This window comes from Heptranchias perlo, chromosome 2, assembly GCF_035084215.1.
Source record: "Heptranchias perlo isolate sHepPer1 chromosome 2, sHepPer1.hap1, whole genome shotgun sequence".
Classification (NCBI taxonomy): domain Eukaryota; kingdom Metazoa; phylum Chordata; class Chondrichthyes; order Hexanchiformes; family Hexanchidae; genus Heptranchias; species Heptranchias perlo.
The window spans coordinates 100,825,140-100,847,731 of NC_090326.1; the positions used below are offsets into that span (position 1 = coordinate 100,825,140).

At 41.4% G+C, this 22,592-nt stretch overlaps 1 protein-coding gene across 1 annotated transcript in view; it reads right to left on the bottom strand.

Moving 5' to 3' along the window:
* LOC137341713 (band 4.1-like protein 4B) overlaps positions 1 to 22,592 on the bottom strand; it is a 282,961-nt gene that overhangs the window by 114,915 nt on the left and 145,454 nt on the right. The window contains exons 14-15 of the mRNA XM_068005123.1: positions 22,190 to 22,223; positions 22,021 to 22,079 (exon numbers count right to left, since the gene is read on the bottom strand). Of these exons, the coding sequence (XP_067861224.1) occupies positions 22,021 to 22,079; positions 22,190 to 22,223 (93 nt within the window). The remainder of the gene's footprint in view (positions 1 to 22,020; positions 22,080 to 22,189; positions 22,224 to 22,592) is intronic.

Below are 22,592 nucleotides of genomic sequence, written 5' to 3' on the forward strand. Positions count from 1 at the left end.
TGTCAATAGTTGGTAGCTGCAGCCGCTCAGGTAAATGCAGCATCTGAAACCAGATACATGGCTTACTACCTCTCCATATAAAGTTTGGTTCCGTTTGAAGATTAGGTGGGCTAACAGGTTGCAGATGACATAACAAGGTACAGTGAGAGGCAAGTGAAATAAGGTTAGAATCCTCATAATGTTGATGCTGGTGGTTGCTGGGTGCACATTAAAGATATAGAGCAATGGTACAGGATACCAATAGGATAGTAGGATTTTTCATTGCTTATTGTGTTCTCTAGCAATCCTGGAACATCAAGTGATGGTTAATCCGTATTTGAATTGCTGCTTATTTGGGGTAGATGGTCAGGTACCAACATGGGAAGAAGGTTGCACAAGCAAGTTGCTGGTAGTCTGTTTTTGGATTGGCCAGAAATGTGTTACAGCTACAGCAGTGAGGATAAATGTGAAGTTTGGCCTAACCACAAACAAGTCTTGAGATTCTACTGCACTCACAATCTTGAAGAGGAAACTCATATCACATCAATTTACAGCAAACTCTGGCATAATGGATCCTTATCAGGTCCACTGGCCTGCAATGACTGAACTGTACTGAGGTCTGGAACTAGATGTTATTTTTGTCTGCAGTTTGCTGAACAGGGTTACAATACTCCACCTCATGGCAAATGTAGACTTCGTAGAATACAGTTTCCAACGGTGACAAGCAAGGACACATTTTATTGAGGATTCCCATTCTTCCACCAACCTTTACAGCTAATATTAGATTGATAATCCACCAGAACTTATTAGTAACCAGGAAATAGGTGGTCACTTGAATTCCAGTGATGCTGTATAATTAAATTTAGTGTCTTAATAAATTCTTACGGTCACAAGAATGTAGATGTGCAACAGCTCATAGGAGCAAACATTGGTGCTATAAGATTTACTGGAAGATTTGTTAAAGGCAAATTATGTTTGACAAATTTAATAGAGTTCTTTGCAGGAGTGACTGACTGGATCGATAAAGGGAATGCAGTAGGTATTTAGAAGACATTCGCTAAGGCCTCTCACAAGAGACTTGTTAGAAAAATTCAGGGGTATGGTAGGTTTAATAAATAAGGGCATTGAATACAAGAGTAAAGAAGTAATTATAAATTTATTCAAAACACTGGTTAGGCCACAGCTGGAGTACTGTGTATAGTTTTGGGTGCCCCATTATAGAAAGGATTTTAAGGCCATAAAGTGTGTGCAGCACAGATTCACCAGGATGATGCCAGGGATGGGAAAGTATAATTATAAAGAGACTGGAGATTTCAGGACTATTTCTACTGCAGCAAAGAAAGCTAAGAGGAGATTTAACAGAGGTTTTAAAATTATGAAGGATTTAGTAGAGTTAACAGAGAAAGGTTTTCTTCTTGCTAGAGAGTCAGTGATGAGGGGTGATCAATTTAAATTATTACTAATAGTGAGGAGAAAAAATTTGAGGGTTACTTTACACAGAGGGATGTTGGAAAAGGATTTTAAGCAGAGGAAAATACAACGATATGGAAAGAGAGCGATAATGAGTTATTGAGAGAGCAGAGCACTGGGATTAATTTTGCATTGCTATATTGAAGAGCTGGTACAGATACAATGGGCTGAATGACCACCTTCTGTGCTGTAAACTTCTACAACTCAAAGATAAAATGTATGAAAATTAAAATTTGAAAACCTCTTTAATGCAGGCAAATCATAACTACCATCGCTGAATGTGGTCAGAATATGCTAAAGGCCAAGAGGCATTAGTTTAAAACACCAGCCAATCTCGTGGCATTTTACACAGGGAGTCAAGACCGAGGGCATTTCTCAGGTCAAGCAGGGATAGAGCACAAGGAAGTGATTGAAGCAAGGTGTGGTAGGGGAAAGGAGGCAGATAGGAGAGGGGCAGGGAGGGGAGTGGTAAAAAGGAGGGTGAGGGGGAGGGGGTAGAGGGGGAAAAGAGAGATGTGAATAGGGAGAGGGAGGAGGAGGTTAAGTCACTCTTACCTATCCACTCATAGCCAGAGTATCTTCAGCAATAGCTTCTCTTCCTATCCTTGCACTGTTATCTCTGGATCTATTCTTGCCCGCCTCATCTACATGCTGCCCCTTGGTGACATCATCCAAAGGCATGGGGTCAGTTTCCACATGTACACTAACGACATCCAGCTCTACCTCTCCACCCCCTCCCTCAACTCCTCCGCTGCCACTGTGCTGTCAGACTGCATGTCCGACATCTAGTCTCGGACAAGCCGCAATTTCCTATAAACATTGGGAAAACTGAAGCCATCATCTTCAGCCCCAGCTACAAACTACATACTCTCGCCACCGATTCCATTTCCCTCTCAGGTTTAACCAGACTGTTCACAACCCCGGCATCCCATTCGAGCCAAGCCAAGCTTCCAACCCCATATCCTAGCATACTTCCAACTTCATAACATTGCCCATGTGCACCCTGACTCAGCCCATCTGCTGCAGTGAATCTGACCTACCTTTATCACCTCCAGATTTGACTACTCCAATACTCTCCTGGCTGGCATTCCATCCTACATGTTCTGTAAATTTTCAGGTGAACGAAAATTCCGTCCTTGATCTACATTGGCTCCCATTCCCTAGTGCTTCCAATTTAAATTTTTTATGTTTAAATCCCTTCAAGTCTTTGCCCTTTCCTATTTTTTTTTAACCTCCACCAGCCCTATAATCCCCTCAGAAATGTACATTCCTCCAACTCTGTCCTCCCCATCCCTTTATCCCATTATTGGCAGCCATGACTTCAGTTGTCTAGGCCCCCCACTCTTCTCCTTTAAGACACTCCTTAAAATCCACTTCTTTGGTCACCCCTCCTAGTATCTCCATTCTTGGGGCAGCATCCAGTTTTTGTCTGATTACGCTTCTGTGGAGTGCCTTGGGATGTTTTTCTACATTAAAGGTGCTATATAAATGCAAGTTGCTGTTAAAGGTGCAAGGAGGAGTATGCTTCAGCAGGGAGGCTGTGTCCACTAATGATTTTTTTTCTCAGCCGGTTTTGGGGGGGGGTTTATTCGTTCATGGGATGTTGGCGTCGCTGGCGAGGCCGGCATTTATTGCCCATTACTAATTGCCCTCGAGAAGGTGGTGGTGAGCCGCCTTCTTGAACCGCTGCAGTCCGTGTGGTGAAGGTTCTCCCACAGTGCTGTTAGGAAGGGAGTTCCAGGATTTTGACCCAGCAACGGGGAAGGAACAGCGATATATTTCCAAGTCGGGATGGTGTGTGACTTGGAGGGGAACGTGCAGGTGGTGTTGTTCCCATGTGCCTGCTGCCCTTGTCCTTCTAGGTGGTAGAAGTCGCGGGTTTTGGAGGTGCTGTCGAAGAAGCCTTGGTGAGTTGCTGCAGTGCATCCTGTGGATGGTACACACTGCAGCCACAGTGCGCCGGTGGTGAAGGGAGTGAATGTTTAGGGTGATGGATGGGGTGCCAATCAAGCAGGCTGCTTTGTCCTGGATGGTGTCGAGCTTCTTGAGTGTTGTTGGAGCTGCACTCATCCAGGTAAGTGGAGAGTATTCCATCACACTCCTGACTTGTGCCTTGTGGATGGTGGAAAGGCTTTGGGGAGTCAGGAGGCGAGTCACTTGCTGCAGAATACCCAGACTCTGACCTGCTCTTGTAGCCACAATATTTATATGGCTGGTCCAGTTAAGTTTCTGGTCAATGGTGACCCCCAGGATGTTGATGGTGGGGGATTCGGCGATGGTAATGCCGTTGAATGTCAAGGCGAGGTGGTTAGACTCTCTCTTGTTGGAGATGGTCATTGCCTTGCACTTATCTGGCGCGAATGTTACTTGCCACTTATGTGCCCAAGCCTGGATGTTGTCCAGGTCTTGCTGCATGCGGGCACAGGCTGCTTCATTATTTGAGGGATTGCGAATGGAACAGAACACTGTGCAATCATCAGCGAACATCCCCATTTCTGACCTTATGATGGAGGGAAGGTCATTGATGAAGCAGCTGAAGATGGTTGGGCCTAGGACACTGCCCTGAGGAACTCCTGCAGTAATGCCCTGGGTCTGAGATGATTGGCCTCCAACAACCACTCCCATCTTCCTTTGTACTAGGTATGACTCTAGCCACTGGGTTAAGACATCCAATCAAAGTATGTATCAGTGCATAAGCAGAAACCAACGTCCATTTTTCTGAGAATTTCATTTTATTTTCTGAACAGCTTTTCTTGCACTCTTTGTTTTTGCCGAGTTTCCAAGGCCCTCTTTGTGCAGGCCACATTCGGCGACAGTCACTCACTAATGCCTTTTTTTCGTTCCTTGTTCAGTTTTTCTATTTGTATCAGAGGCTGGGCATTCTGGTGCTTTTTTAATGTTTGTTTTTTAAAATAAATTTTTTTTAAAAATTGCCGGTTGCATGGTTCGAAAGGAGTTATTTTTTCCTTCAGGTGGTCTTGTCGTTTAATGTTACAGGTGCAATACCTTTGGTTTAAGACCATTCAGTATTTATTAAATATAAAACCACAAAATAATGAAAGTTGGAAGTTAAATAAAAGTCAGCTGTTGATCACTAAAACTAATATTTGGAAAGGTAAGAAGGTAAATTTGGACGGGTAAAAAGATAAATTGGAGATAGCAGCAAAAACGGTCAAAATAAATTGTTTAGTTAGGGACAAACTACACTGGGTGTTAAGAGAAGTAATTGAAAAAGCACCAACTTGCTTATCTGCCCAGCTGGAAAATAACTAATTACGCCACCGAACAGGTACACTTAAAAATAGCAGATCTAAACTAAAAAGTAACTTTTAAAAATGGAGTCTCAAACTAATCCTTTTAATAGTTTTTGGTCATTAAAATTTTTTTTAAATTAAAAAATTAAACTTTTTTTTTTACTTTTCCCTTCTGTCTCTTTAATTTAATTCAGTTATTTCTTTGGCTTTTTATAAAAAAACTTAATTTTTTTTTATTTACAATGACACATGGAATACTACCTTTAAATGAATGAAGCCTGTTTGCCTGCTTGACCAATGTAGCCTGAATCTGTGGGCGTGACTTCTCTTCCTGACAGATTTTGTGGGCGTGTCTTCTCCTCACACACCTTTCTAGCCGCGCGTCAACTCACGCTGCTCAGAGGCTGGGTTGATAGCGCACGTATTTTTTTTTTAACAGTTCAAATTCAAGCAACTCGACGCCACAGAGCTCGCAGTAAGTATTTTCATAAATTTAATTCGCAGGAGCTGCGGTGAGCGTTGCCTCGCTGCTCTGCGCGATTTCTGGCCCAACATGCTATGATCGCAATTGCATTGATGTTCCCCTATGCTTACTTCTCTTATCTGCTCCGGTTCATTTCCCATTACGAGATCCAGCAGTGATTCCTCCCACATACTGGGTAAGAAAGGACTCTTGTACACATTGTAAAAACTCCATTCCCCTTCCCCTACCTCTTCTTGCCAGTTTATTCGGGGGTAGTTGAAATCTCCCATGATTATTATTCAATGCCTACATATTTCTTCCTACACCTCTAGGTGATCTGTAGAGTATGCCTATTATCGCGACCAATCCCTTCTCATCCTTTGCCTCAATCCATTTGGATTCTGTTTCTATCTTATTACTAATGTCCCTTTTTTCTATTGCCATTATGTTGTCTCTAATTAGTAAAGCTATTCCACCCTCCCTTTTTCTTCCCTATACGATGGTGATGGAGCTGGGTGGTGTGTTTAACTAGGTGAAATATAGCAGAGGTCAAGGAGGAATTTTGACAGAGTGAGGCACAGTAACGTTTGATATCAGAGATTAACATCCTCCTATGCTCAACAAATCTTTCTCAGATGGAGTACATGTGCATTTTTAGACTGCCAACCCCATTCTGGACTGACTCCCAGAAATACAAGACGTCCTTTCTTCCCTCTCCATCAAGAACTTGAGAGAAGGGACGAGCTTTACTCTATGCCATCCATCAAAATTCAGTTAATGAAAACGCTCTGAACGATTGCCTATTGCTGGAAAGACCCCATGGAGGGATGTGAGAAATTTAAAGCTCGTGGTGGACATGCACCAAGGCATTTTGAATTCATAAATCACAATATGGTTCCAAACAACAGATAAAATATTCCACAGATGAGATTCAAATCAATTCAAATACCTTTTTTTAAAGTTGTAGACAAATCCATTAAAACTGGCAGATTGTGAAGCAAAAAACACTCAAACTTTCCCTACGAAGCATCAGCACCTTGCTACTGACAGTGGGAGAGGGGAAAAAATGTCTGAGGAGTGGTCTGTGGACAGGCTTTTTATGCAGTGCAGGATTTGGGTGGTGGTGGGGTGGGGAGATCACATTTTCAGATAATGCAACTCCTTGAAGTAAATGGCTCACATCGTCTTTCCCTCAGTTGGACAGCAAGTTTTATCCTGACATATATAGAGCATAAACATAAGCGCATTAAAAATATATATATATATTTCCATACTTCTCATGAAGTGAAAACTCCATATTTTTAACTTTCTCTTACCAGTGTGTGTAAATGTTTGCTGGCCACATTACAGTAAAAAAACAATTTCAATTATATCAGTGTCTGGTCTCAGTGTTTTCAGGGCATGTTTTACAGTTGTTAATTTGTATGGAAAGGGCAATAGATTCACAAAATACAAGTCGGATCATTGACATTCACAAGATAATTATGGATGAGGAAGGCCATTCGGCCCATCTTCCTTTCATCCATCCAGAAAGACACAAAGTCATCCCGTTGCAGCATTGAATTGTTGTTAAATGATTCCAGGGTTGTTGCCTCCACTCCTCGACCTGGATGTTCACTCCAAGTGCTCAAAACTCTGAAGAACTTCCTGATATAAATCCTAAATTTACCTTTTACTAGTTTGAACCTGTAGTTTTACTAGTAGCCCCCTTGACCTACTGACTCAATTGAATTTAAAGTAATATTCTGGATCTACATTTTCCATTTCCTTAACAATCTTATGTACCTCTATAAGATCACCTCTGTGATGATTCCTTTCCAGGCTGAAAAGCCCAAGTTTCTCCAGCCTTTCCTCAAAACTCAGGGCTTTGACGCTATGGATTCACTCGAGGCTGCCTCCAGTGCCTGAATGTCTGCCTTGTGCCTCGGTAACCAGAAAAGGTTATTCAAGTATTCAAGGTGCGGTCTGACCAGAACACTCTAATAATGATCCAGGGCTGGAACTCACTAACATTAATATAAGCAAGAAAACAGTATTAGAAAAATTAATGGCAGTAAAGACTGACAACTCTCCAGGACCTGGTTTCCACCCCAGGGTTTTAAAGGAAGATGAGGAAATTGCAGATGCTTCAGCCATAATATTCCAAAGCTCTTGATTCAGGAATTGTCCCTTTAAATTGGAAAATTGCAAATGTAACTCCATTATTTAAGAAAGGGGAGAGAGAGAAACCAAGAAATTGTAGACCTGTTAGTCTAATACCTGTTGTGGGAAAGTTATTGGAATCTATAATTAAGGAAAGATTGACTGTGCACGTAGAGAAATTTGAGTTGATTAGAGAGAGCCATCATGCATTTGTAAAGGGTAGGTCATGTCTAACGAGCGTAACTGAATTTTTTGAGGAAGTAACTGAAGTAGTAGACAGGGAAATGTCTATGGGTGTAGCTTATATGGACTTCCAGAAGGCATTCGATAAGGGTCCACAGAAGAGACTGTTAGCTAAAATTAAAGCTCATGGAATTGAAGATTATTGACCTGGTTAGGAGACTGGTTAAGCAGTAGAAGACAGAGAGAAGGGATAATGGGTATGTACTCGACTAGTGGTGTCGCACAAGGGTCTGTCCTGACGCCTCAACTATTCACTGTATTTATTAATGATTTAGATGACATAATAGAGAGCTATATATCCAAGTTTGCCAATGACACGAAGATTGGTGGCACAGTGAGTACTGTAGACAGAAGCATAAAATTACAAAGAGACATTGATAAAGAGAGTGGGCAAAACTGTAGCAGATGGATTTCAAAGCAGGTAAGTCTGAGATCATCCATTTTGGACCAATAAAGGATAGATCTAAGTATTTTTTTTAAATGGTGAATAGCTAGGAACAGTGGAGTCCAAAGTGAGTTAAATGTACACAGATTACTAAAACGTAGTAGTCAGCTACAAAAAATAATCAAAAAGGCTAATGGAATGTTAGTCTTAACTAGAGGACTAGAATATAAAGGGGAGGAAGTTTTGCTACAGCTATACAAAGCCCTGGTTAGAACACATCTGGAGTACTGTGTATAGTTCTGGGAACCGCACCTTAAAAAGGATATATTGGACTTGGGAGGAGTGCGGAGCAGATTCACCAGAATGTTACCAGGGCTCCAAGAGTTAGATTATGAGGAGAGATTATATAAACTAGGCTTGTATTCCCTGGAATATAGAAAGTTAAGGGGTAATTTGATTGAGGTTTTTTTTAAGAGAAACTTTTTCCACTAGTGGGGGGGCGGGCGGAGTCTAGGACAAGGGGACGCAACCTTAAAATCGGAGCCAGGCCATTCAGGAGAGAAGTCAGGAAAGGACAATAGAAAAGTTGAACACTGTCCCACAAAAAGCAGTAGATGCTAGGCTCAATTAATAATTTGAGATTTATAGACTTTTGCTAGCTAAGGGTATTAAGGGATATGGAGCCATGGCAGGTGGATAGAGTTAGGATAAAGATCAGCCATGATCTCATTGAATGGTGGAATAGACTCAAGGGGCTAAATGGCCAACTCCCGTTCCTATGATCATAATCTCCTCTCACTTATATTCTACTGCTTTGGCTATGTCGTTCAACATTGTATTAGCTTTGTTGACTGCCACTCTGCATTGGTTGGACATGTTGAGCCTACTGGATTCCTAGAACTCTTTCAACTTTATGCTTAGTTATTTCATCATCATTCACGAAGTACATCGGCCACCTATTTTTCCTTACTACGTGCAGTACTTTACATTTGCCAGAATTAAGTTCCATCTGCCATTGTTCTGCCCACTTACATACTTTGGCCAACTCGTTCTGTAATTTCTCAGCTTCCCCCTTTGATTCCATTACCCCTCTTGGTTTGGTATCATCTGCAAATTTGACCAATGAGGTTTATCAGTGAGGTATATCTCACTGGAGAAAATCTTCGGCATCAATTCCTGCAAATACACACAAGCTCCTCATATTGTAAGCACAAACTATTAACACAATCACAGGCACTTGTTATGTGGATTTGACCAATTTGAATTGAGGTTTACGCAAAGAAGATATAAGTGGTCTCATTACCGAGCCCGAGGACACACCACTCAGTACTTCCCCCAGTGCCAATGTAACCCATCTACGGAATGCTCGTTGTTTTCTTCTCTCCAGCTAACTTCTTATCCATTCCCAAGTTATACTCTTAATACCCATGGATGTGTTTAACTAATAGCCTTTTATGTGGCACTTTTGGCAAATATCTTTTGGAAATCTAGGTAGACTATGTCATTGGAATCGAGGAAGTTGGTCAGACAGGACTTCCTTTCCGAATCCATGTTGATTGTTTACTAGGTTATTATACTGATAATCTTCTAGTTTAGTTCCTATTTTGTGTTCAACCTCAGTTGGAAGTTTATTTGCATCTTTTATAGTGCTCATCGCTAACAAAGAAGCTGGGTGGTTACCCATTAACTCAAATTCTTTTTTCCCCATTAACTGCGGCGAGTGACTCACCTCCTGACTCCCCAAAGCCTTTCCACCATCCACAAGGCACAAGTCAGGAGTGTGATGGAATACTCTCCACTTGCCTGGATGAGTGCAGCTCCAACAACACTCAAGAAGCTCAACACCATCCAAGATAAAGCAGCCCGCTTGATTGGCACCCCATCCACCACCCTAAACATTCACTCCCTTCACCACCGGCGCACTGTGGCTGCAGTGTGCACCATCCACAGGATGCACTGCAGCAACTCGCCAAGGCTTCTTCGACAGCACCTCCCAAACCCGCGACCTCTACCACCTAGAAGGACAAGAGCAGCAGGCGCATGGGAACAACACCACCTGCACGTTCCCCTTCAAGTCACACACCATCCTGACTTGGAAATATATTGCCGGTCCTTCATTGTCGCTGGGTGAAAATCCTGGAACTCCCTTCCTAACAGCACTGTGGGAGAACCGTCACCACACGGACTGCAGCGGTTCAAGAAGGCGGCTCACCACCACCTTCTCGAGGGCAATTAGGGATGGGCAATAAATGCTGGCCTCGCCAGCGACGCCCACATCCCGTGAACGAATAAAAAAAAACCTAAAAAGCATAACACTAAATTTTTGAAAGCAAAATGAGCTGGATTATGGAGAGAGGCATATCTCACTGGAGAAAATCTTCGGCATCACTTCCTGCGAATACACACAAGCTCCTCATATTATAAGCACAAACTATTAACACAATCACAGGCACTTGTTAAGTGGATTTGGCTCATTAATTGTGCAGACTGCAGGATAAGGAAGGAAAGGCACCTTACATCACTGCAGTAATATGATAAGCAAAATCTTGTACAATTCCAAGGATCTGAATATTGAAAGCTGGTAACCCTGAACTTCTTTTAATCTCACCTTTGAATAGAAGATGCTAAAACATAGCACAGAGACATTCACTCATGGGCACAAGAGTGCGCGTTTACGTCACTGGTGGGTGGGAAGAGCTGGGTAGAATATGAGATGGACGACATTATTGTCCAGAAGATCAGGAGATATTGGGCCATAACTTGCTGTAGCAGGGCGTCTAACGGTGTCTGCTATTAGTTAGACTTGCCTTTGCATGTTTAGGTTTTTAAATTTTTTGCGTGGCAAGTTAGTGAAAGTACGAGCTGTTAATGTCACAGTGAGGGAAAACAGGATCTGGGACCTGAGTGAACAGGACAAGCAACTGCGTATCTCCTTAACCAATCAGATTGAAGAATTGGGAAATTAACAGCACAAGGACCGAGAAGGAAGTGTAAATTAGAGTGGGTGAATTCAATGTCAAATCAGATAGAGAGGGAAAGATTGGATTGAGAGAAAAAGAGTTAAAAAAATTAATTTTAAATTTCACATTTTTAAAATCTTCAACATATAAAACCTGAAGGAATGAGAATCCACACTTGTAATAGTTAATTTTCAGTGCCAGAGGTTAATTGGCAGTAATTAACACTTATCACATCGTTGAAAGGGTACTTAGACTTGAGATGGATAAGACTTAACTTTCTGTGCCGAGTTTAGTTCATATCTACAGCGCAAATACAGCAACTTGACGCCGTTTGATGCATTTCAATGGTGAAGCAGACGTTGAGATGCTGTTTCGCAAAGCTAACGGCGCTTCTCAAACAGCAAATTTTGGATTTCTGCGTTTAACCGCATATTTGCCCCTCGCCTGAAGTAGCTGTGCATTTGTGCATAAATAACGGATCAGATCAAAGCTCTGCAGTCCTGCCACATCCAGTCGTGAATGGTGGTAGACAATTAAACAGCAAACGGGAGGAGGTGGCTCTGCAAACATCCCCATCCTCAACGATGGCAGAGTCCAGCACGTGAGTGCAAAAGACGAGGCTGAAGCGTTTGCAACCATCTTCAGCCAGAAGTGCTGAGTGGATGATCCATCTCGGCCTCCTCCTGATATCCCCACCATCACAGAAGCCAGTCTTCAGCCAATTCGATTCACCCAATGTGATATCAAGAAACGGCTGAGTGCACTGGATACAGCAAAGGCCATGGGCCCTGACAACAAACGGCTGTAGTGCTGAAGACTTGTGATCCAGAACTAGCCGCTCCTCTAGCCAAACTGTTCCAGTACAGCTACAACACTGGCATCTACCCGACAATGTGGAAAATTGCCCATTATATCCTATCCACAAAAAGCAGGACAAATCCAATTCGGTCAATTACCGCTCCATCAGCCTGCTCTCAATCATCAGTAAAGTGATGGAAGGTGTCGTCGACAGTGCTATCAAGCAGCATTTACTCACCAATAACCTGCTCACCAATGCTTAGTTTGGGTTCTGCCAGAACCACTCAGCTCCAGACCTCATTATAGCCTTGGTCCAAACATGGACAAAAGAGCTGAATTCCAGAGGTGAGGTGAGAGTGACTGCCCTTGACATCAAGGCAGCATTTGACCAAGTGTGGCACCAAGGAGCCCTAGTACAATTGAAGTCAATGGGAATCAGGGGGGAAAATCTCCAGTGGCTGGAGTCATACCTAGCACAAAGGAAGATGGTAGTGGTTGTTGGAGGCCAATCATCTCAGCCCCAGGACATTGCTGCAGGAGTTCCTCAGGGCAGTGTCCTAGGCCCAACCATCTTCAGCTGCTTCATCAATCACCTTCCCTCCATCATAAATTCAGAAATGGGAATGTTCGTTGATGATTGCACAGTGTTCAGTTCCATTCACAACCCCTCAGATAACGAAGCAGTCCGTGCTCGCATGCAGCAAGACCTGGACAACATCCAGCTTGGGCTGATAAGTGGCAAGTAACATTCGTGCCAGACAAGTGCCAGGCAATGACCATCTCCAACAAAGAGAGAGCCTATCCACCTCCCCTTGACATTCAATGGCATTACCATTGCCAAATCCCCCACCATCAACATCCTGGGGGTTACCATTGACCAGAAACTTAACTGGACTAGCCACATAAATAGTGTGGCTACAAGAACTGGTCAGAGGCTGGGTATTCTGCGGCAAGTGACTCACCTCCTGACTCCCCAAAGCCTTTTCAACATCAACAAGGCACAAGGCAGGAGTGTGATGGAATACTCTCCACTTGCCTGGATGAGTGCAGCACCAACAACACTCAAGAAGCTCGACACCATCCAGGACAAAGCAGCGTGCTTGATTGGCACCCTATCCAGCTATTAAGACAGCAGCCAGCTATTTCATAGGCTCCAGTCACTCAGCTAGCACCTAGGAGGGGCACTAGATCAAGGTTACGGGTTCAAACATCGCACACTGGCACCAAAGGCAATCATGCTGGTAAAAATAAATAGGCATGCACGCACGCATAGTACCAGTTGTAAATAAAATTCTGGTAGTACCTAAGTTGTTCCGCACAGCCATTGTATTTGGTAAATTTTGGAAGTGACTGTAATAAGATAGAATGAATGGGAGCTCTGTTAGATGCACACAGAGAAGTGACTGTAGATAATGGAATCGTTGAGATGGGAAGGGTAAGATTTGGACAGGACTGTTAATGCACTGGCCAGATGTGGCAGTCAAGACAAGGTCTTTCCTGAGACTGGCATGGATGTCTCTCCTTCATATCCTCTTGACTGCCCCTGCTATGTTTGGGTGCCTTCCTCCTCTGGAGCCTCTATGATCTGGCCTAGTTGCAAGGCAAAGATGTGCTGCAGGCAACACACCATCACAATCTTTGCAACCTTAGTAATACTTCAGACTACTTCGAGCACCGTTTCAATATTCAAACTGTGTACCCTACGATGACTCTAGAGGAAGAACTGACCTCATTGTAGCAGTATTCACTGATGTCCTGGGAAAACACACAGGTGTCATCAGCCATGGGTGCAGAGCGTAATTTTGATCTTCCGTGAGTCACAGAGTCTTGGCCTCCTAGGCCAAAGAATGCTTACATGGTGGATTGCCTTAAAATGATGGCATCATATGAGCTGCCAGGAAAGTGAGCATTCACTTGCATGATGAAGTGCTGCTGGTCGCAAACAAGCTGGACAATTCAAGATTGGAATTCTTTCGTGTTGATATACTTAATGGGATTGATCACGGGAGCGCATATACTCACAGGGATGCAAACTGGACCTTGAGGAATCCTGCCACTCTAAAATTGCAGTGCCCTGTCCTGCCGCCTTCGGTTTTCCATTGAGTAAACTGACTTGCGCTAGCAAATGACAAATCTCTGATTCGCTTTGTGCATATGTGCACAGTTGATTGGCTAATGTTATTGATGTCCCCTGTATCAGCTTGGAATGGTCCCACTGCATACAAGTTCACTGCAATTATGATTTTTACAGCCACTAGTAGGCAATGCCTGTAGTAGAGGAGGGGCTGTAGGTTGGGTTGAAGCATGTAGCATAAATCATTGCTGGCTTCCATTGTGAAGTGCAACCTTTGTAAGCATTATTCCTGGTTAACTGGAGGTAGGGGCACCTCCACTTGTGGAGTGGAGGTATGGACAGTTTGGTGTCATGCATCTTTATGCTGCCCGACCAATCCAGCCTCCTTTCATTGCTCCTCCTCTTCCTCCAAAAACAAAGGGGCATCGCCAAAGAGAAATTCATTGTGCCTTCTTTAGAATTGGGTAGGAGAAATGTGAGCACCAGAGCAAAGGACAACAGTAGGTCATGAAGCAGTTGCCAGCAGTGAAATAAAAGCATTTTAAGAAAATCCAAATCAGCTGAGAAAGCTTCCTGTAAATCCTTTTAAAGTACATGCTAGCCCCTAAAATCCAACTTCTGCCTTTTCTTTACAGACTAGCAACACTGAATACCCTTTCTGAATGGGCATGATTGGTCCTGAGCACAAGTGAGGTAGTAATCATAAGGTGGGCACCTCCATTACCTGCCAGAAATTATGGCCAATCATGGATACTAAAATGGCAGAGATCCATCATAATGGACCCTACTCACAGTTGCCCAAAAATTGGGTGGTATTCTTCGGTAACTCTAGCCTTATTTGTGCATGTTCAAAACCAGCAAAATAAATTGTCCATTGCACTTCAAATACTGAAAATGGAAGAACCAAGAAAGTGAGGGAAAATAGTACTTTCAATATAAAATGTTCATCTTCACCTAGTTATTGTGAAAAAAATCCCATCCGATAGGGGGTGGTGCTCGGAATTTTAATGTATTCTCCCCAATTCCTCCCCCTCCCAAAAGGAATCGATGGAATTTCTGGTCTTCCTTACTTGCAGGAAACTGGTCCACTAGCATTGACAATGAGGATTGACAGCAAGTAGCTTCATGGACTGGGATCCTGGCCAGTCCTCATTGCCAAATTCTGAGAGTTTAAAGAGCAAAGTTTAAGATCTGTGTAAAATAATACTGTAATAGTGGTGGGAGTAGCAGCAGCTGTTGTGTTATATGTGTATTGGGTACCTTTTCAGGAACAATCACTTTCAAACTTTTCTGATATATAGAGAAAAAAATTATCCTTAAAAAGATAACTCGTCATCTCCAAATTCCAATAACCGTCATTGCACCTCTTGCATTATGTATGGCTCAATATTAATGTTGAGCATGCATCCAGTGGACAAGTTTCACATGCCCAAACACTGTTACCTTAATGAATGAGTGGACACATTTTTATTCTTAATTTTTCCTATTTATTTAAATCCCAAGTTTTAAATGGAGCCTCCTCTTACAGTGTCACTTCGGTGCTGTAGTTTTCTATGCCTAAGTGGCATAGGAGATAATGCTTGAACTCTGGTTTAAGTATTTCAGAATGAGTATGATATTGACATTTCCCCGTACCTCTAATCATTCCTTTCCCTCACTTCTACCTTCAATGCCCTTATTAATGACTTGGACTTGGGAGTATAGGGCACAATTTCAAAATTTGCAGATGACACAAAACTTGGAGGGTAGTGAACAGTGAGGAGGATAGTAATAGACTTCAAGAGGATATAGACAGGCTGGTGGTACGGGCGGACACGTGTCAGATGAAGTTTAATGCGGAAAAATGCAAGGTGATGCATTTCGGTAGGAAAATGAGGAAAGGCAATATAAACTAGAGGGCACAACTCTAAAAGGGGTACAGGAACAGAGGGATCTGGGGGTATATGTGCACAAATTGTTGAAGGTAACAGAGCAGGTTGAGAAAGCGGTTAAAAAAGCATACGGGGTCCTGGGTTTTATGAATAGAGGCATAGAGTACAAAAGCAAGGACGTCATGATGAACCTTTATAAAACACTGGTTCGACCACAACTGGAGTGCTGTGTCTGATTCTGGGCACCATACTTTAGGAAGGACGTGAAGGCCTTAGAGAAGGTGCAGCGGAGATTTACTAGAATGATTCCAGGGATAAGGGACTTAAATATTCTCCTTGGAAAAGAGAAGGTTGAGGGGAGATTTGATTGAGATATTCAAAAATCATGAAAGGTCTAGACAGAGTAGATAGAGAGAAACTGTTCCCATTGGCGGAAGGGTCAAGAACCAGAGGGCATATATTTAAGGTGATTGGCAAAAGAACCAAAGGTGACATGAGGAAAAACTTTTTTACACAGCGAGTGGTTGGGATCTGGAATGCCCTGCTTGAGTGAGTGGTAGAGGCAGATTCAATCATGACCTTCAGAAGGGAACTGGATAAGTACTTGAAATGAAAAAATGTGCAGGGCTACGGGGATTGGGCGGGGGAGTGGGACTAGCTGGATTGCTCGTGCATAGAGCTGGCGCGGACTCGATGGGACGAATGGCCACCTCCTGTGCTGTAACCTTTCTATGATTCCATTTCTTCTGTTCCAACAATGACAGGTTGTCAAAACGCTTCTTGGAGACACCAATGTCCCTGCACTTGGAAATCAGTCTACTCTCACTATAGGGAAGAGACTGATTTCAGATAGCCAGCAGTTTTCTTGGACTCCTGTTTGTATAGATCAGGGGGAGCAATATGTACACACATTTGGCGGCCGGGGAGCAAATTCAAAAGCACATCATAGAGAAAAATACTCCCAGAAACCTGCTCCAGTTGAATCTTACACTGCAAAGAGATTAAATTATAATAAAACTGGACAGTTTTAAAATGTGCAATTCCCAGCATATTTTATAATCCTGATTTAAATGAGCTGAGCTGCTATTTTTAGTATGTGGGGGTTAAGAGGGAAAAGCAAAATAAGTTGTTTTGTCAAATATTTTTGGGTGTATTTAGGGGACAGAGAAATTCATGAAGGAACAGAGGAGTAAACCGAGGAGTGGGAGGAGGCTCACGTGGAGCATAAACACCAGCATGGACAGTTGGGTCGAATGGCCTGTTTTTGTGCTGTACATTCAATGTAATTCTATGTAAATGTTTTAACCTACATCAGCTATTAGGAAAGAAACTGCATGTTAACTGCTTACAAAATGGCCTGTATGCAGCATAGAATTGAACTGCTTGTGGGAATGAAAATGAAGAATGATGCTCTGGAGGACTTATTTATACTCAAAATGACATATTGCTGTGAGCTTTAGTAATGTACATGTGAAATGAATTGTCTGGAGTTTCAGATCAACGTCTGCTGAAATTCCCGGACTGCTTTGATCACGTTCAGATCTTCAAATCTGAAAATGCACCTCAACACAGGAACTTTATCATAACATGTAATTTATAATGTATTTTAATTGCTGGACATGCATATACATTTTCTTGCTGTCTGTTGTCTAGGTTCACAATTATCTGAAGTTCCTATTTAAAAAAAAATAAAAACAAACCCTTGAACATTTCATACAGTAATCAAGAACCTATACAGCAGTTTAACACTGATCAATGACTCACCGTCATCCACACACCAGCAGACACATCAAAAAGCCCAGAAGTCAATGTTTAGTGCAATTTCTTAGTTACTTCCACTCAGCACATACAATAAAGTTTAGCTGAATGTAGAATAAGATAGTATGTATGGATATGAGCATCACAGTACTGTTACTTTGATAAAATTAATGTAAGGAATCTTACAACACCAGGTTATAGGCCAACCTGGTGTTGTAAGATTCCTTACATTTGTCCACCCCAGTCAATCACTGGCATCTCCACATCATTGATAAAATTACCCACTGGGAGATGATTTGAAGACGAAAAGAATGTTCTAGACAGGAGTTAAACTGAACAATAAACAAATGGCTAGGTTCACTTCCTCTCCAGTCTGTACAAGTCTTAAGAGAGAATGAGGAGGACTCAGAGACTGCACACCTGTGTGTTGACAGGTAATTATGACTTTGTTGGGGAGGGGAAGAGTAACAGGCAATTACATAAGTGTCAATGTCACCCCAGCTGACTAAATGGCCATGAGCTCAGGTGAACGTTAGAATTATACTTCATAACCTAATACAAAAATAGAAGGGAGACGAACAAAACACACATTCATTACACTGAGCCACAACTTCTGCTGGATCCGCACAATATGTGCTGCTATTGGATTTCGTTAACTTAACCTTCAGGGGGAGGGGGAAAAATTTACTTCATCTTCAAAAATTAGCAAATTGGGGATTTGGTCATTATAAAACACTTTTTTTTTAAAAACAGCAAATTTACTTTACAAGACATTGTAGTTTTTTTTAAACCATTTCTTTTTTATAGTCAATCTGCAGCATGTAAAAAGCAAACACGTTCTCAGAATATCACAAAAATTGTTTCATCACACTTTCCCAATTCAAAACACCAGGATTAATAACTAAAGACTTGACAATTATGAAGTGACAGCTAAGGAATGTTGTTCATTTAAATTGCTGACGAGTCATGTAGCACAGGACTGCTTGTAGGGATGGAAGGGAAGAAAACTTTATTTAAAGCTTTTGAAAAATTCCTTTATACTCAAGATGACAGATTACAGACGAGTTTTAGTAACATGCATTTGGAGTAGTTTGTCTTGAGTTTCCCTTTAATGCTGTATAAGCTCCTACATACACAAATTAAAAAGCTTGCAAAATGCTTCCTTATGAAAAGGAAAGGACATTTTTTTGCCCTTTACACTAAAATCACATGAAAGTAGCTATCACGCTCTTAAGCGAAACAGATTACCTAATTTTGTTTTTCGAGTAATTTCCATTAGCTTCAACAAGTATAAAGGCACCTGATAGCATAGTTTAACTATGTCCTACAGCAGAGGCAAGTGCCAACTGATTCCTGCAGTTGAAAACTCTACTGATGATCGTAACAAAATAAACAGGATATTTTAAGCCACCAAGAAAAACCTTTTGGTCAAATGTGCATTCAGCAACAGGTTCACGTCATAATGAATGAGTTCCAAAGGCTAATAATATATTTCAGTGCTGGTTTCTTCTAGAAAAGAACCAAAAGAATATTTGGATCAAGCACACGTTTAGTACTAGATCACACTCATGCCAGCTGGCCTGAGGTCATGACTTTTAGCTCTCAACTTCTGTTTTTGTTAAAATAAATTTTAATTAAAGCAGCACAGCATACTGGAACTCTAAAACACTGTGCGATAGAGTACTAGCATACAGGTTCCCACACTTAATTCTCCATATAGTCAGCTCCCAATCTTCACTGTTCCAACAGAAATACAGTAGAGGCTATGTGCGTCCTTACATGAATTAAGGATTTTTTTCCTTCTCTCTCCACCCAGTGTTCTTCCCTTTTCTACTTTCTCTTCCTGAGGTGATGGCTCATGCCAGGATAGTTTCATAGAAGCCAACAAGCTGGGCAATTGCCTAACTAAGTGGCTATTCTTCACGTGTCAGCCAGTACAGCAAGTATCGGCAGGCTATTTGACAATGGGAGGATGCATCACAGTTGAGCCTTATTCAGTCCTCACACACGTACTTTCAGGGAGGGTCACTGTATAATAAGCATCAATGGGAATCGCCAGGATGGGGACACTGAGGCCAATTATAGTGCCCCCAACTCCTTCCGCTAAGATCAGCTTACTCAGCACAGAACTGAATTTGGGACTTTCCTGGTCTGTATGGCTTAACACCACCTTTCACCTGCATTTTGCTCTTGGAGCCATTGGGGCCTCTGAAAATATATTTTTAAAATATTATAAGTCACTCTGGATCTCTCTTAAATATCTACCACCAGCTGGTTGCAAAGCAGTACTGGTAGAGAGTGGGGAGCAGGTTCCTCCTGTCTGACTTCCTGACAGGAGTATGGTAAGTGACACAGTAAGGCCTCAGAAGAATGGAGTGTAAAATGGGAGAAAATATTTAAAAAAAACTTTCCAAAGACATTTTGATTAATGAGCCCTAATTCAGCATTAATCAGGCTAAACTGGCACACTGCTAGTAATAAAAACTTTGCAGCAAGACAGAGATTATACCATTTTACCACAACTGATCCATCTATTTACAGAGCAGTGACAGAGCAACAGATACTGAGCTCCCAATGTGCATAAGACCTCACCTTCAAATAAAATTGTAAGAAACAAGCCAGAGCACTTGGCAAAAGTACATCTGGATACTCTAGTCATTATTTTGTAGTCTGACTTGAACCCACTGCCCCTCCCTGCACCATGATCAGATTTTACACAAACTGTAAGCTCTCACCACTTCAAGAATGTCTCAACTTTGGCAATTACTTTTCCTGCTCAAACTTCTTTTCTTAATGGTAGATCTTCCATTACTACATAGCAAAAAATAATGTGTTAGTCCTGTATGATGCATTGTGTATCAAACAAAATCCAGGATACCTAATTTGGTCTTGTAAATGTTTCATAGAAATACTGAAAACTTGCGATGTAGCACACCGAAGTGATTGGCATCTTCAAAGCATGTAGAGATGTCTAAAGAAAATTGTACATCAAGTTTAAAAAATGTGGTTTCTCAGGTTCTTTTCCCATTTGATTTTTTTTTTCTTCACAGACAATTCTGGATTGCAACTTGAATGGAAGGGGGTTCCAAATCAAAGGAAGGGATGAGCATTTTGCCATTTTTTTCAAAGTGTAGTCATGAGTTTATCTTGGTCAACACTATGCTTCCTGCCTCCCATGTTCTTCATATTCTGCTCTTGAACATATCTTGCGTTTCTGTCATTTCCTTCCGCTGATGGTGTCCGGTTGTAATATTTGTGCCTGTCATCATGGGGTGGTGGCCTATACCATGTGCACAGCGAGCAGTTAGGGAGATGAGACTTTACACAACATACATGGATAGCAAGTCATGGTTACTGAACAAATGGAAATGGCATGCACGGTGGGGGGTGGAGGGAGAAAAGAGAGAGAGAGATAGAAGATAGAAAGAAATACATACAATGGGAATGACAGTTAAAATGTAACTTCTATTGTTTTAAAAGCACTAGTGATATAGTTACCAGCTTCTACCATTACTACCAAATCAGACCAAAGGAAAGTGGCACGGTGCAAGATTACAATGTCATGCATTGAGCAATTTGCAGAATGAAGTTGTTATTACAGAATTCTGTAAAGTGAGCCAAGTAAGTTTCCAGCGCATGCAGGGACATGCAGAATTCAGCTCAAAGAACATTCCTTCCCAAAGGCTTGGAACTCCCATAAATTCCACACACACTGCTTCCTTTGAACACACTGCATTTTTGTTCTTTAATACCTGATAAATTCTTTAAAAGGCTCCCAGACAACTATATCACATCCCCATCTATTCAATATGGCTTTGTAGCACTGTGGTAAGCTCCATGTTCAAGAGTTTAAAAATGATATATCATAGAAGGGTCTTCAGCTAAAATATCAAGTTCCCCAGATTCAGCAAGGAATGCCGGTGACACTAACACATACACACACACACCTTAATTGAACCATTAGGAAGGATGGCTGTAAAATTCAATGAAGGGTACTCTACCACATATTTCCCTCCACCAAACAACTTCCAGTAAAGGACCACAGAAATTGAAATCACCCTCCACCACGTGATTGTGAATAGCAGAACAGCAGAGAAGATTCCCAGCAACAGAAACACCAGATTTTGTCAAAAAAGAAACACCCTTAAGTAAAATAAGTTTATTACCAATAAAGGAAGCAATCCATCACCAAATCAGATTCGACAGTTTAACTCAACAAAAAGGAAAGGCTTGGTCTGATAATGTTTTTTTATAACTAGCATTTAATTAATTTTTACAGCTGTTTTTTGGTGTGCAATATATTTAATCCGGGCTGCATGAAAGGACTGAAAATTTAATAAGCATTATTATTTGATTCAATCCAATAAGGTTTTAAATGCAATTAGAACTTTGCTTTAGCCCACACCCACCACTTTGGAAAATATCTATCATATTGACCAAAATCTGGTAACTTTAACTATGTCAGCATATTTAACCATTAGTTCAGTTCATTTTAAATAATTCTGATATATTGCACACCCCAAGTAACTGATTCAAGTAATGACCTGGGATAGAGTTAGCTATTGATAAAATTAAAATCCAACAAATTTACTTAGTAAACTTTAAGATATAGAACCTGCTTACCTAACGTTACTGGAATGCCAGTGTTGCTGTACAGGGGGAATGTTGCACATATATGGAGTCTACAAACAGATACCCAAGAGGATAATTATTACCATTTTCAGACTATTATTACTACTACTACTTTGCATAACAGCCATTTCTGTGTCATATCTACTCATGCCATTTTTACCTGGTATCCATGAATTTCTGCATTTTTCTGTGCACTGTCAAAAGAGGGGGAAGGAGAAAGAAAACCAGTTAAATTAATAAAAGCATGAAAAGAAAACTACAAATTCTGAACATTTGAAATAAAAATAGAAAATGCTGGAAATATACAGCATATATCAGAATTTTGAAAAGAAAGAGTTTATTGTTTCAGGTATGAGCCCACATCAGAACTCAGTTCCACCAAAAACAATAACTTTTCTTCTCATTTCAGATACTGATTTGCCCGCTACATATTTTCATATTTTCTATTACTTATTTTAAAGTCAGTAAAATAACAGATAAAATGCCGTAAGGCTGCAAGTAACCCTTTCTATTGAATATGTCCCTCAATGTAGAAGCTTTAAATACTTGTGTTCTTTTCAATA